At 42.1% G+C, this 16,261-nt stretch overlaps 5 protein-coding genes across 5 annotated transcripts; 3 read left to right on the plus strand and 2 right to left on the minus strand.

Moving 5' to 3' along the window:
* Positions 1-531: 531 nt before the first annotated feature.
* On the minus strand, positions 532-3,685 carry IL334_002719 (uncharacterized protein; the record flags this gene model as incomplete). The annotated part of the gene is made up of 15 exons (XM_062934459.1): positions 532-630; positions 706-826; positions 910-1,016; positions 1,125-1,346; positions 1,414-1,523; positions 1,600-1,639; positions 1,694-1,809; positions 1,876-1,944; positions 2,007-2,124; positions 2,185-2,586; positions 2,652-2,753; positions 2,814-2,955; positions 3,028-3,128; positions 3,187-3,241; positions 3,306-3,685. 15 exons carry the CDS (start codon positions 3,683-3,685, stop codon positions 532-534), a joined length of 2,184 nt encoding a protein of 727 aa, XP_062790510.1.
* Positions 3,686-4,675: 990 nt separating this feature from the next.
* On the plus strand, positions 4,676-5,340 carry IL334_002720 (uncharacterized protein; the record flags this gene model as incomplete). Its single annotated transcript, XM_062934460.1, has 3 exons — positions 4,676-5,001; positions 5,086-5,252; positions 5,324-5,340. 3 exons carry the CDS (start codon positions 4,676-4,678, stop codon positions 5,338-5,340), a joined length of 510 nt encoding a protein of 169 aa, XP_062790511.1.
* A 1,735-nt stretch (positions 5,341-7,075) lies between these two features.
* On the plus strand, positions 7,076-9,462 carry IL334_002721 (uncharacterized protein; the record flags this gene model as incomplete). Its single annotated transcript, XM_062934461.1, has 5 exons — positions 7,076-7,173; positions 7,344-7,477; positions 7,542-8,406; positions 8,467-8,857; positions 8,965-9,462. 5 exons carry the CDS (start codon positions 7,076-7,078, stop codon positions 9,460-9,462), a joined length of 1,986 nt encoding a protein of 661 aa, XP_062790512.1.
* Positions 9,463-9,810: 348 nt separating this feature from the next.
* On the plus strand, positions 9,811-14,142 carry IL334_002722 (uncharacterized protein; the record flags this gene model as incomplete). The annotated part of the gene is made up of 9 exons (XM_062934462.1): positions 9,811-10,191; positions 10,255-10,400; positions 10,461-12,318; positions 12,373-12,459; positions 12,516-12,623; positions 12,681-13,477; positions 13,563-13,677; positions 13,752-13,949; positions 14,014-14,142. 9 exons carry the CDS (start codon positions 9,811-9,813, stop codon positions 14,140-14,142), a joined length of 3,819 nt encoding a protein of 1,272 aa, XP_062790513.1.
* Positions 14,143-14,330: 188 nt separating this feature from the next.
* IL334_002723 (uncharacterized protein) lies at positions 14,331-16,032 on the minus strand (the record flags this gene model as incomplete). The annotated part of the gene is made up of 5 exons (XM_062934463.1): positions 14,331-14,506; positions 14,570-14,792; positions 14,881-15,575; positions 15,639-15,833; positions 15,885-16,032. The coding sequence occupies 5 exons, from the start codon at positions 16,030-16,032 to the stop codon at positions 14,331-14,333; spliced, it is 1,437 nt and encodes a 478-aa protein (XP_062790514.1).
* Between the last annotated feature and the right edge of the window lie 229 nt (positions 16,033-16,261).

Below are 16,261 nucleotides of genomic sequence, written 5' to 3' on the forward strand. Positions count from 1 at the left end.
TACGATAGACTGGACGAAATACTCTTCGGATATCAAATGACAAATTATAAATGATACAGAGGTCATTGGGTATCTCTAAGTCTCTTTTCTTTTGGCGATTTGCAATGGCGATGAATCATTTTGATATGTGGAGACGATATTGAAATAATTGTAATTGGTTTTTTTGGCGTTTTCAATCGTATACAATAGGTTACAGTAAAAATGATGAATATGATATATATGACTTGTTGTTGGAATTTCCATGATTTTGCTCCTCTTGGTTACCTGAGTACTTACTAGAGAAAGGGAAAGGAGGAACGACTGCAACGCTCTTTTTCGAATCACGAGATACAAGTTTGTGAGAGTCGCTCTCGTACCGAATACATCTAATTCTAAATTATGTATATTTCTACACCTAGTGATCTATATATTTATCGTAATGTAATAGTGAGCTAAAACAGGATGGCATCTGATACCTTTTTAGATACACAATGATCAGACTCCTTCTCTACTGATCTTTGTATACCTCGACTTTTTGATTTTTAAACTTTATCACTGCGAGAATCTGGAGAATATACTTGTACCATAACCCAAAGATTCGATCTCTCTCATTGCGTCCTGCAAGTTGTTATGGAAATGTGTTGGACCAAGCTATTGGAATGTTTAAAGTCGCCATTATTATCTTATGATACCGTAATTGGAATTTTATCGGTGGTTTATACTTACAAGTCGGGTCATTCCTACAATTTTGAATTTATCAATTTGGGTAGGCTTTATTGAAGCGAAATGAACTCCGACGCCACGTTCATGATAAGCCCTAGTGAGTTCGAAAAGGATCTGAATGGCTCTACGCACGATACCGAAAAGGGTCAGCAGAACTCTATTGCATGATATGCATATTGAGAGAAAGCTTCGACGAGGATCACTCACGAGGCATCAATCTCTTGTACTTCACCCATATGCATGATCAGAGCTTTGGCAGATTCTCTTCTTGGTTCATCACTTGGATGCGCTTTACCATGTCCATACAATTCAAGCTGTTTGTGTCATATCATCATAATCAATGAATACCACTCCACGGGAACACACAACAGATTTTCACTCGTGGCTTATCAAAATCAAGAAGATGGGAGAGGAAGACTTACTCTTCTCAACCGTTCTTTCAATTGACCAGTATTTGCGAAACTTAAGCTCTCTCTGATTCTCACTACGAGAACACCAGGAATCTCCTCTTGAGCATTTTCATCTTCATCCACTGGAGCCCATTGATCAGATCGTGGTAATCTACCTATGATTTGAATTCTTGGTTGAGATGATTTTTGAACTACAAGAATCAATGAAAGGACAACTGAAGCTACGAGACCGATCTATCATTCGAATCATTGATGGTTCAATCAGCACTTTGAAAAGAACGTGTATGATCGTGGTGCTCACCTCCATAGAGAAGAATAAGGTCAAGAGGAAAGTTCCTGTCATTTGCATGAAATCGGTCCAAGCTCGCATCTTGTAAAAGTATTTGATCTCATGAGGTGCTTCGGCCAGGACTATGTATACACGCTGTCAACGACCTAGTACGATTCGGGAATATTGGAAGTTACGGGTCGACGTGACAAAACTCACTGCTATATACAACAAGGGTGATGATAACGGCCAGAGTTGCCTACGTTCGAACGTTCAGCATTTATAGCCAATAAAGACTACACGGCTAACTCACCTTAGGAAGATAGTATAGGTAAGGTAATAAAAAGTAAATAGCCATAATCATGGTCGCACTCGAAATCATACTTGACATTTGAGTTCTACCGCCGGTTTGACCATTCAGTCTTGATCCTAGAGACGCAGATATCCAGTTTTAGTACCGAAATTGCAGCAAGTCATTGTGAGACTCGAACTCACGAGTGATAGATCCGAATATTGGGATGCATCCAGTGGCAGTCAAGAAAGAAGATGTGAGATTTGCGGCGCCTAAGAATCAGAATCTGGTCAGCTTGAATATTACTGTGAGTGGGCTATAAAGGAAAGCTTACCAAGAGCTACCAATTCTCGATTTGGGCTAACTGCATATCCATACTTCATAGCATTCTCTCTCGCTGCCACTATCGAGTCTACCACACCGATGACGGCAGATACGAAAGCAGTGGGCAGCTAAAATTCACCGAGATCAGTTTCCTCAGTGCAATTGATCTTCAAGGTAAATTCACATACAGTATAATTGAAATATTTCAACGATCTCGCATTCAATGGCCAACCAAAAGGTACAGCAGCCTCACCTTTGATCTGTCCTAAGATATCTATACCTTTCTCATCCCAATTAAGTACACCTGAAAGCACAGTCGACGTAACGCAAAGTACTAAGATTTCTGGTATATATTTAACCCATGTTCCACCTGGTCTTTGCACGACTTTCTGTTTGACGACTCGAGCAACGATCAGAAATGCCAGTGAAGTGAAGGAGAGGATCATAGTTGGTTTATTCACATGATCGAGATGGCGAAGAGTGAACATTAATTTTTGTAATGGAAGACTGGGGGCGTCTTCTGCATTTTCGGGATGAGCCAGGATAAGATCCATTCCTAGCATTGGTATCAACTGGGCTATGAAGATGATCTGTGTTCAATCCGGTCAGTGGCAGGTTTACATATCGCCAGATGGGGTTGGGAGGATAGACTCACGATACCGACGGCAGATATGAAGCCATGTAGTAAAGCTCTCGATAGCACCACATCCAGAAATCCGAGACGGAGTAGACCTAAGATACTGGTGATGAGACCGATCTGAAGGGTAAGAAGGTAAAGTAAGTTACGCAGCGACTATCCTTGTGCAACAAAGCTTGCCTGAAAAGTTGCCATGACGGATAAGGCAGCAGCATTTAGTTCTGGATGTTTGGGCTTGCGATGAGGATCTCCAAAGACAGCGTCTTGGATCATTTGACCCATCAACAACGATAAGGATGCTTCTGGACCTATGGATAGCTGTCTATAGTCGTGCAGAATTCGGATTAGGTACGACATATGAGCCATCAAGAAAAGGAGGATTGCATAAGCTCACCGGCACGTTCCAAGAGCTCCGTATGCCAAGGCAGGAACTGCTGTAGACCACAGACCTGCTAAGGGACTCAAGCCTGCCAAACCGCTGGCGTAGGACATGGACTATTAACGTCGAAATGATCAGCACAGCTGGATGATTTGACAGATATAAGATACTGACCTGCGGTATTAGCAGACATGCCACTGAAAGACCCGAAACCAGATCTCCAGAGAATCTAAAGGGAATCAGTAAGTTATCTGAGAGGTTATGATAATCATGATGGATTAGCCTAGACTCACAATGACCAAGAATAATTCGGTAACCAATCTGTTATTGGCACGTAATACTTTGATCTTTGTTTTATTTTGTTCGCATATGCGATTGTAGTGCTTGTTTTCCTCTTCGGTTTCCTATCATCTTTTATCAATCCTCCTTCTTCACCATCATGGTCAACATCATTCTCATCTAATTCACCCGTAGTCCAACTACTCATAGGTTGGTTATTCCCATTACCGTTTCCGTCAGAGAGAAGAGGTGTATTCTCGTTAATACCCATTCTGGTCGATGATGAACCTGAAGCCGATGCTGAGTTTTCCGTAAGGGTATTCCCAAATATTATAGCTGATAAATTACGTGGTAGAGATTTGAATGATCTGGAATCGTCGTTACTACTGGTCATTTCATATACGTATTATGATATTCGTCGTGGTCGTTTAAACGTCTCTGGGAGATGACAGGATGTGTAAAGCGTAATAAGGTATAAAGTATAGCAAGTTTGTGCAATGCAATTGGGAGTAATTTAGAGCAGTCAAGCTGGGATATGAGAATGTATGCAAATGATTTGGAACCTATACTATCAAGCTCCGATTGAGGTTCAGAGTATTGCGCTTAAACCATGCCTATGGGGGGAATGAACTCATGAAAAGTCAATTTGTGGTTTCATGCGCTTAACTTTAAACTTTTGGCGCACCACAAAATTAACCGGATGTGACCGATGTCCAGCCAGTCACGACAAGTCCTTTTCATCTTTTCAGTAACTCAGCCCATTCCTTTTCAACGCTGTACTAGCATGGGAATTGGAATGTGCAAACGACGATGGACTTCGTGCATCATCAAAGCTGCAGTCACACCATTAACTCTGCTTTGGACGCTCCTAAACACACGAGCGTCTCAGATCTCGCTTGCAGAGCTTGTGACAGTCCCGCTTAAAGAGGCTTCCGTCGACGCTTCAGCCCCAAGACCAGCTTCTGTGGTTAGAGCTGGCCTATCAGTCACGACAATTTCTTCCACCTCTTCATTCATCGATGAGGATATGATTTTCCTGGGAGATCTGATGTGCCGTTGGGAGTAGTAGCATCGATTGTTTTGGCGGATACTAACGTCCTCCGTGAAGTCAATCACAGTGGAGGCGTCAGCAACGAAAGGAGGGAAGCATTTTCAGTCGGCATAATCTGATCATCAAGGGGTGAGTCATCTCAATCAAGCATAAAGATGTGAAAGATTAGATGACGATGAGCTTGTCATGCCCCTTACACTCCTTTGATCTATCAATCGCTTTTGATTTAGGAGTATACATAAGAGCGTATGCGATCGCCTTCACACGTACATGTCTTTTCTTGCTTCTCCCTTCCTACGAATCTGAGCTTAACATTCACCTTATTCAGCCGACATGTTTTATATTAGCTATATAATCACATTACTTCCACTCTTGGGCGTAATTTCTGGCGCTGCGGATGATGGGGTGAAAATCCAACTCAAAGGTACTGATAAATGCTTGACGGCTAGAATGGATTCTCCTGCCCCTAACATCCCTGGTCATGGGATCTCAACGACGAATTGCTCATCGGAGGATGCCAATTTCTGGGACGTTCTCAGTGATAGTCCTCGTATCCTGTTGAGGACGACTGAGCCGTATTGGGCTCTAGATGCGGGTGCGGGAAAAGGTATTGACAGGCCTGTTTCTGTGACGTCTTTCAATGGTAACGATGGACAGGAGTAAGCATTCTCTATCCCTTGTGGCCCTGTCCCACGGAAAGGTGTTTATTTAAGCTAATAGTCCGGCCAACGATTATGTACTAGTTGGTTCCTCGATGCGATTGGTAGAATATCCATCGGAGGTAATGTTGTCTCTAAAAAAGGTAAACTATGTATAAGTGTAGATACATATCCAACCTCCGAATTCCATGTCAAGACCAACCCTTGTTTTACAGGGTCAACTGAAGATCCCAATGTCGAATATTCACAACGTAAGTACATCTACCGATCGATATATGGATCATTAGAATCATCGACAGCTGACATTCCGGCATGTCTCCAGTACGGCAACTTGCTTAGTCGGTTAGGTACAGGCAGACTGTCAGAATTATGCATATCTTTCATATGATCATCTGATCTTCCTCGATGAGATCCTATGGTTCAGCGACGAATGATGCATGGGATTTGGTGGGCATATACAGATATCATCGTCGAGTGATCAATACGAGTAATTCACATGGCCATGAATCGTGTTTTTGCTCGCTTAACGATGCCAATCGCCATCGATAGAAGAAGATCAGGCACCAATGTAAACGTTGTTTTTTGTTTTTGTTCGCTTTTTGTTCGCTTTGAAATGTTGGATCTTCTTTGTTCTTCTTCTTCTTCTCCATACATGAACAATAAAGACTTGGACTGACTCATCGCTCAGCTTGGATCATATGTTAGATCGTTGCATAACCTCACATCATCCAGAAGCACATACTTACCTGTAGTTTGTGAACATGTAACTGAAAAGCACCAGCCTCTATGTACGGACATATGAAACTCCCCCCTTGTTCAACCTTGCAGTCAAAGTGGTGGAAAGAACAATGGGAAACACACACAAAAGGTATTCCTTGGGTGGTACAACATATCCCTTACCATACAGAAAACAAACACTTCATTGCAAACAGGGAATCTTCTCTCCTTCTTGTCGATTAGTGTTAACATGAAACGTAGAACTATCAACCTACCTCATCAGGTGCACGCCTTGCATGGGAGGGCAGGAAAAAGGATTCATTCGGGTTGATCGCCTTTAACCGATGAACATGACTGTTCTGTGTTGTATTCGTACATGCACAATCAGCATCCACACACAAAAATAAGGTTCGTGTATCCGACATGAGAACAATAAAACCACCTGTTCTCCCCATTTTATGACACTTGCCACCCCCTTGATCAAGAGAAAACACAGCTTATTGTTCTTTTCTTTGTTCAATTTCATTCACGATCTTACACACACATTTTACTACTTTAGGTCACTCTCTAATCCTCCTTATCGTCTCTTGTTTCTTCATCATCCCTTCCACACATCTGCGTGCATGACCAGAAGATAGGTATCAGATCAGAAGCGGTAAATCGATCGTTACTTCTCGGAATCACACAAACCATCTGTACCTCTCATGATTCAAAGGTGTATCACGCAACACGACCTTTCACTTCTCATACGATTCTCCCCCTACACTCACACGAGGTCACAGTCAACTCTTCCTGATTGACTCAACCGAACATAATATTTCCCCCCTCTCCTTTTCCCCCTTTCCTTGAAGATAGAAATACCTCTCGTATATAAACAATGCCTCCTATACGAACCTTGTCTTCTTCCCCTTATCATCCTTCACCTCCTTCCAATTGTCCTTTATACGAATCAATCCCAAGGCATCCTTCCAAGCATACCTCAGTTCATCGCCTCAAGACCTATTACAATCCTGCCCCTTCAAACAATCTGCTAGCACAATCAACCAGATTGGGTGAACCAGATCGATATCTTGATTCGTCCATCTCTTATCCTTTTGGTCATCCTTCTCACTCGTACCCATTTCGAAGAGGAGAAGATATCAGTCCTCAACGACCCTACTGCTATTCATCGAAGATTAACGACATCCCGACTTCATCTCGTTCAGCCCAAGGTCACAATCAAGTATACGACTCGTTTCCAACCCTTGGTGAATCGATCAATCATCCCAAATACAATTTGAAAACGCCTATAACACGAATCCATCACGCTAACAGCCGTCTCACTCGCTCACTCACTAACAGTGCTCTCGCCAACAACATGGGGTTTCAATCTCAGACCAACTACCTTTCAGCTAAAGTGACCGCGGTATTTGACAATGATGGGGTACTAGGTATGCTTGGTGGACCAAATACTGGGTGAGTAAAGTCGACTCATCCTGATTGTAGTCTTCTTTGCCACCCGCTTACGATGGTCGGCTCGGCCGATACAATGATGATCAGAGGTGGAACCATGATCACCAAAGGGACCGATTTTAGTGTGTAAGAGTGTGTGAATTTGATGGCTGATTTCTCTCCCCCCCATACAGGACTAGTTACTCGTTACCCGGTCATATTATCATATCACTACCTACTCTCCCCGTCTCGTTACAAGGTAGATTGAGAGAAGTGAAAGATTTGAAAATTGTCATGGAAGGTAAATCAGAATTCTGGGATGATCATGGTAGGCCAAATGCATATATCAGTGAAAAAGCGAATTGGAGCTGATATATCATACACTGTAACAGGACGGTATACACCAGTACGACTTCACACAACGACTCTTACCCTTGCAACCCCATCGAAACCATTACTCATCCCTCCCCAAGATCCCCTAAAACCTTTTGCCGATAAGATCCAGCTCGCTGTGGAATTTGATATGCGACTCCCGGGGTGGTTACCTCCTTCTCACGATTCCGATATGACAACTCTATCATATGGTGTTGTTACTATTGCCATCGTAGGCTGGACCGAGGCTACGACATGTTCTTACTCGACACCTTCTACCTCGACTTTGTCTTCCTTCGATAGCGATATCATAATGGAACGTTCAACCTCTGTCCGACCAGCTAACATCAAACCGAAATCATCGAAATCTTTCGAATCGATATTCGGAAATCATTCTCTTCTCTCGAAATCAACCGAAAGATCATCCTCCCAATGGACACCGTTCACTATCCAACGACATCGTTTGCCCTCTGCCATTGGTTCATTTGCTCAAGACAGGACAGAAAGACACTACACTCTTCGACCGGAAGCGGATAGTACTAGTCCTGTTGAATGTGTCGTCACTGTCCCAGATTGGGTAGATGTAAATGGCGAAGAGAAGAGTTTGAAAGTCAGTCTGAGACTGAGAGCTAGAAAAACTGCCATCAAAGCTCGGACTATTGAGGCTGAAACTTCTTCCATTGAAGCTGAAACTTCTTCCATTGAAGCTGCCGGTTCGTCGCTTCGCACATCGCAAGACAATCCTGCGTTGACCGAGGGTGGATCAAGGGAATTAGAATCAGTACCAATGGAAAGACAATGTGCCAGAGGGAAGAAAGCGGATGATGATCTTTTAACTCATATTCTAGAATTGGGTATGGAGGTTGAAGAGACTGAAAGATACTCGTGAGTTCAATTTTCACCACCGCGAACCACGAATCTACTTAACCCTACATCCTTTTACAGTTCAGCACCCACTCTTTCATTCACTTCCTCGTTCCCTCTTCCAGCCGAACAACCTACACGACATTCATCACAACATCACCTCATTTCACCTCGATCGAACTATGCCGATGGTGGGTTTCTCGGCTACGACGACAGACCTTTCAGAGGAATGCGAAGCAGACCTTGTCTCTTGGCAGATGATGGTAACCAGCGAAACTTTTTCTTCGCCGATCAAGGTTTAGGTTTGGGTGAGAAATGGAGAAAAGTCAACGTCGTTCTTCCAATGCCCGCTGATACTGGAAAAGGAAGAATCACAAGACCTCAACCTGAGATGGATGGCCCGTTCCTGAGGATCAGACATGATCTGAAGATCAGGGTTGTATGTAGGAATGCCAATGGAGGAGGCGACACTGTGAGTTAGAGTTCTACTCTTTGTCGAACCCCAGTCTCCTATGATGCTGTTGCTATTCAACCGTTGCTTGTCCTGCACCACCTATTCCGCCGCTGATTTCCCCTCAGCAGGTTGTCATCCTCTCTACGCCCATCAAATTCGGTACCTGCCCTCTTACCATGCCTAGTGCCACCCCTCGTCGAGCTCCTGCGTTACCTGCATATATACAACTGTTCCACGAAAATGGAGAATTGAGAGAATGCGATCCTCTCCCAATATATATCACTCAGGATTCACCCACTAGTCCTCCTACTAGTCCAATCATCCAGATCCGATCGATCCCTGATACACCTGTTCCTTCGTACGAGTCCCTGTATCCAGCCACCAACCCAAAAGGTTGTGCATCTCGATCACCCTCACCTTCCACTTCTTACGACGCTGCGATTATGTCGTCCTCTCTTGGAAGAAGGGAAAGAAGTTCTTCACCTTCGCCTTCATCCATAGGCGAACCAGAAGCGATGAACGTGGATGGGGTCATCTCCTCTGATGACGAAAGTAGGGTATCAGGTCAAACAGGTAGGAAAGTGGCCCGAACTATCCCAAGTATAATCAGAACTGCTGCTTAGTCCCAAATCCTTCATTACCATTTTACACTTTATTACCATGTCTTGGGTTCCAGATTCTTGCATTTCACGTCTTGTTTTTCTATGTTTCTTCTCATTCAAGTAAGATCGTACATGTAATATTGTTTCATGACTATCAGCATGCAGCTTGAATCTTCATGCATTGAATGGCCTGATGGATTATTATAGGATGATGTTCTTCTTTATTTTGGCTTTTTGCCGAACTCACTCTCGCGAATTAACCTTAGCCTTTACGGGATCAAAATAATACTCGTAACTTTCATTCAACTAACTTCTTCCTTGTCCTTTCCATTTCTCCGTTCAACTTGTAACCAGCTTCCAGCTTCCAGCATGTCCAGCGCTGGTCACCCCTCGCAGTCCGCCTCGTCCGTTCCTACCCCTCCGCCGACCCGGCCCCCCGTCATCCCCTCCTCTTGGCTGACACCGTCCGAACAGAGGTTATTCTTCACAGCAATCTTTGGATTGATAGAAATATCGAAAATATGGGATACCTTTTCACCATTACTTCATTTGGATATAACACCTACATGGTCATCAGGGTTGAGGATACAAGGTCCAGGATCAGTGATAGGATGGACGATAGTTGAGATTGGTGCATTGTGGTCTGTGGGGCTGTTGAGAATACCAATGCTCTCTCCTTCATTAGGCCAACTGTCGAAATTAGGACTATTGAGTGGATTGGTGAATTTAGCTTGTTGGTTGATAGTTGAGGTGAGTTCAGCTCATCATTTCATGATATTCGTGCATCAGCTGAATCAGGTCTTGGTAATACAGCCAAGCGCTGCTCTGATAAGTATCAACGTAGTTGGTCCTGCCGCATTAGGTGGAGAATGGTATTGGAATTGGGTATATTCCCTCAAACGATTTAGAGAACCATCACATTTAGAAGGTATACATAAGATCAGGTTATTACCTTACAGGTGAGTTCGTACATATCTGTTTCATCTTGTATCTACGCTGAAGTTCAATTTGTGATATAGCACTGCAACACTGAACCCGCTTTCCCTCACATATTGTATACCTCCCGATTCTTCTCAACCACTATACATCCCTATAGTATTCAACAATTCGATTCCTGATGAAGTATCGTATTTCGTTCGATCACTCGAGACTGGCCATGCGACGGTAGAGAAAATATCAGGATCTCAAATGAAACGATCACCTACAAGACCAGGTAGATTACGTATAACGAACGGAGATGAAGACGACAATCTACAAGATGATTATGATGATGATGGCGGCGATTACATCACACAACCTGAGACAGATCCATTATCAGCTTTGGTCTTACATTCAGATGGTCAACATATGAATACGAATGGATTAGAAATTGACATTACAAAATTACCTTCTGTCAAACCTCCAGATTCAATGGCACTTATACCTAGAAATTTGGCTTCTTCTCAGAATATCCTTTTTATCACAGTTGATAAACCGAGTCTTGTCACACTTAAATCAGTCACCGATAAACGAGGCGATAGATTTCATATCACCCCGCACAAGGAAGCTATCATCATCGAGTGTCCAACTGGCGGTCAATTCATCCAAGATCAGAAACAAGATAAAATCATATTGAAAGATGGTAGATCAAAATCACCCGAATTACGATGTGTAGGAGATGAAGAAGTTACGAAATTCCAAGCTCGTGGTGTTGGACCTTTGAAAGTATCATGGAGGAAGAAGTCTGGTAACAAGGTAGATTCAGGTGTGATAGAAGGTATAGAAGAAGATTTAGAACCTGTCAATGATGATCTCGCTCTTATTCGTCGTGATAGAGTATCAAAAACCCATACGGTTCCTTTAAGGGTATCTCATAATCAACCTGGTACTTTCACGCTTTCCCTAACGACTGTCACCGACGCGCTTCATAACACGTACAACCCAGCTGGACACTCAGCAGAAAAAGTGTTCAACGTGATATCTAGACCATCAGTTCGATTTGACTGTCCTTCTACAGTCCAATTACTTCATAATGAGAAAGCGAGTATCTCTGTCCAAGCTGTTGTTGATGGTAACCTCGAAAAAGATTTAGAAGTATTCTATACTTTCGAATCAATCAATGGTGAGAAGAGTAACAAGAAGATCAAATTATCGAAAAAAAGAGAAGATATAATCGTTTCAGAACCCGGTACATACACCTTGATCGACCTTGAAGGACCATGTGCAGGTGGTATAATGGAACCTTCAAGTTGTGCTGTACAAATGGTACCTCTCCCCACGATGGACATGAGTATAACGACTTTACATGAATGTGCCATGGACGTGGGTGCGACCGCCGCGTTCGATTTTACAGGTTCACCTCCATTCAAATTGGATTATACAGAGAAACGCAAAGGTGGAAAAGCTAGAGTATTAAGTGAAACTTTCCAAACGAATCATGGATCAGTCATACTTCGACCTGAACATGAAGGTGAATATACCTACACATTCACTTCGTTAAGTGATAGAAGATATAAAAATGTAAAACTTGATAAACCACCAATCAAACAAACCGTTCATCCATTAGCAAATGTAGATATGATTGGTAGAATAGGTAATACTAAGAAACATACATTATATGCTTGTTCAGGTGATCAAGTTGATATTGATATTGAGGCGAGAGGTATCGCACCGCTCAAACTAGCTTATATCAAATCGTGGTCTACACATTCTGAAAATGTTACAGTGCCAGTCAATTCTGGTCGATCAAAAATATCAGTCCCTGTTCCTCAAGAATTATCAGCGACTAGTGGCGCAAGTGGGAAAGTCACAATCACATTGTCATCGATTGAAGATGGCAATGGATGTGTCAGGAAACTCAGTACACCTGCAATAGAGATTGATATCAAGAGGCAAAAAGTCAGTATACCTCGTTTCAAATGTGTCGAAGCATGCTAATAAACCTTTTCATAGCCCACTGCCAGGTTCGCAAAGAGTCAACAAGTCATCATTACAGAAGGAGAATCTGCGAAAGCTGCTCTGAGATTGACTGGTGAAGCAGTGAGTCTACTCGCACTCCGGAAAAGGGTATCAAGCTGATCATTCGATTTCTTAAGCCATGGGATCTCACTTACACTGTTAATGGCAAAGATCGCAAAGTCACTATACGTGATCCCAACAATCACCTGAGCTTTTCTGAGAAAGGAGTTTACCAACTTGTCAAGGTAGGCTTGGCTAAGACTGTTCATCGTATTTTGCAAACAGCTAACAATCATATACAGATCAAAGACGCTCACTGTGAAGGAGATATCTCATCTACTGACTCAACATTTGAAATCCATTTTAAACCTCGTCCCGTTGTTTCTCTTCAACAGACTCCTGGAGTTAGTGTTGTGTCACCCAATGCATTCAAGCACAAAGATTTGTGTGCGGGACAAGAACAACAAGTAGCCTTGCGATTCTCTGGACAAGCGCCTTATGAGCTAAATTATCGATACACATCAGAAGGACGAACATCGAAACATACCCTCAAAAGTGCACAAGAAACTGGTATCTTACATTTATCGAATGAACCTGGAAATCATCGATATGACTTCTTGAATCTCATTGATGGCAATTATCCGAATACAGAAGTGAAAATCTCCTTAGAACATGAAGTTCATTCAAGACCATCGGTATCATTCATTAAACAAAATACGAAACCATTATGTCTAGATACACCTTTAATCGGTGATGCTAAATTACAACTAAAAGGTGTCGCACCATTCAAAGTACATCTATCAATAAGAAAACCAGCTTCCACTTCAGTTAAATCATATACTATAACAACAGAAGAAAAAGACTGGACATTAGACTTATCTCAACATGAATTAAGCGAAATCGGTAGACATGAAATATTGATTACAAGAATAGAAGACCAAAGTGGATGTGAACAAATCATTAATGATTCAGATGAATTAAGAACTACGATAGAAGTTGTTGAAAGTGCTAAGATAGTTTCGGTAGATAATAAAGTAGATTTATGTGTTGGTGACTCTTTGGATTTCCTATTACAAGGTAAAGCACCTTGGACCATCGAGTGAGTTTTCTTCCCTAAGTTACGATCATATATGTCATCTAGTCGGAAGGCTTAGGCTAACCTGTTGATTGATACCAATTATCAGATATGAATGGCTCGGCAAGAAACATAAAGTCACTTCGTCAGCATCTAGGTTTTCCAGGTTTGCTGAAGAAAAGGGTGTTTTCGAAGTGAAATCAGTCGCTCTAAAGGATAACCAAGTATGTCATATTTCCTACCTACCTGGCTTTACCTTGGCCAGCTACGTCGATTCAGCTGACACGACCCTTGATAGTGTAAGAGACAAGTGGAAGGTATGAAGAGAACCGTCCATCCACTACCTAAAGCAAGTGTCGTAGAAGGTGAAGATAGTTTAAGGGAAGGAGATGAACCTGCTGCATTCGCAGTTCATTTTACTGGTCTACCACCTTTCTCATTTACTTATACGAGATCAGAACAATTTGGTTCGAAATCAAAAGTCGTTGAAACGCAGGCAAGTCATCTTTGACAATTCGCTCTCTCTTTCTCCCGTTTGCTAATGAGCCATGCTTTTCCAGACAATAACGGATATATGGGAAACCACATATACGATTTCATCCTCTTTGCCAGGTGATTATGCCGTAACGGCCATTTCAGATAAATTCTGTAGATATCCACCTATATCAAGATCGAATAAGGAGAGATAAAGCAAAGACTCAAAAAGATTTAGATAAGATCTGTAGCATATGCATTGCATTGATAACACGATCATACTTTTCGTTGAACTCCAGAAGAAGGGTATATATGTGCAGGATATAATTGTTTGTCTGTCGTACAGAAATTGGTCGTGTTGACGAGAGAAATCTGATATTACAATGTTAGGAAGATCAGAAAATCACGATTCTGATCTTGGTTCACTGGCACTTTTCGGAATGAGGTCTTCAAATATCCCAGGTGACAACTTGATCAATCTGGGGTATTCAACTTGTTTGACGGAGGATACTTGTTCGGCTAATTCATGGAAAATCTGTTTGACGAGGGATTTCACTTGATTCTCATGTTCTATCGACACTACCACCGATTAAGCACGACAAGTCAGCTGAAGAATATCCCGCTCAGTGATAGACTACTTACCATTATTCCTTTCACTCTCATCTTCCAAACCTGACCTTTCTTTCAATTGAACCCACAATCTACATAGGATATTCAATATCTCACCTCTCCATCTATCGATCCTTCCTGTTTCACGTATAGTCTTCATCACGCATAACAGACAGGAGAGATTCGCTTCGTAATGAGGTAATACTACTGTCGTTGGAGGATATTGTAATGGTTGAAGTAATTGTGGAATTATGGTCTATACCATCAGATTACGTATTAGTCTTCGAAACAAAATACATCAAACAGATGGCAATCAGATTGGTTTCAAGGGACAATGGACTGACCTTTAACCATCTTATAATACCCACACCTAATACATCACACAGTTTCTCCAACATCGAAGCGATATTGATTAAAACGGATCTTCCTTCTAAACCCGATGGAGAATATATCCAACCTTGTACAATACCTTTGTCGATTATTTCACCATATCTCTTCATCCTATTCTCTCCTTGTCCCTTTTTTGTGGTGTCATTTACTGATTTAGATGTTTTAGGATGACATTTATCTATCAGATTCAAGGTGATTTGCAATATACCTTTTAAAGGTGGATTATGATTTAATGATATTGTATGAATCAATGAATCCAATAATAACTTATCAATTCCCATCCTTTTCATCAATGAATAATCTAATTTGTGGATCCATGAATCTAATATCTTGGCACCTCTTGATCGATACAAAGGTTCCCAGTCATCCATCAATACTAAAGTGGGAGGTAAGATCAATCCTATATATCTCTCCACTTCTTCGTTGGACAATCTTTCCGTTGAATAGACAAGTAGGTTGGATATTCCCCACGAAGAAGGTTCTTTGAATGGTTGAACATCATGTAAGTCGATACTGGACTCGATGATTCCTCCAGAAGGTCGAGATAGTGCTCGTGAATTTGAGGAAAGGTGGGGATGAGAGGAGAAATAGGGTCGTAAAGTAGGAAGAATCAATATTGGTATAGAACTTGAAAGGGTTTCAACGATGTCTATTCATTACCATGTCAGCTTCATCTCAGATCCATTCATTTCTTACTAACGTAGAAGCTCACTTTGTACAGTTTCACGGATTGGAGGAGAACACCAAGGATCTTCTTCACCATATAACCTTAATACATTCTGCATAACCCTCAATTGCGTCTCCTGATCTACCTCCTTCCAAAAGACCTCTTCAGCTTGGATCTTATCTCGTATCTGGTCTAGTACTCTAAGAGCTGTGAATTGGTACCGATATAGAGCGTCTTGATCTATTTCATCATATCTCAGCATGGACTATATACAATCACATAAAGACATACCTGGACTGGTCATGAATCCAGGAACGAGCTCTTTGGGCACTATCAATTCCGCCGAAAGCTTCTCGAGAGTCTTGATGAGCTCCTCTTTCGAGCTTGAGCCATTTGGAATCTGCTCATCCTCGTTCGTGATATCTTCCACTATAGCCATCGTGTGCACCACTTGCTGCTACGAGAAGAAGCCAGTGGACAAAGGGGAACATCCTCCGATGTCCTCTTTCAAGGTGATCTCCCAACATCTTATCATAAGAATGAAATCACTTTCCCACGGTTGCAACTCTACACGTTCACATGTAAGCGCGTATTGACGAGATTACAAAAAGAACAGGGAGCAGCTGGATATGCGAGATGATATTCATCATACAGCAAAACAATCATCG

Source organism: Kwoniella shivajii, chromosome 3 (genome assembly GCF_035658355.1).
Source record: "Kwoniella shivajii chromosome 3, complete sequence".
Lineage (NCBI taxonomy): Eukaryota > Fungi > Basidiomycota > Tremellomycetes > Tremellales > Cryptococcaceae > Kwoniella > Kwoniella shivajii.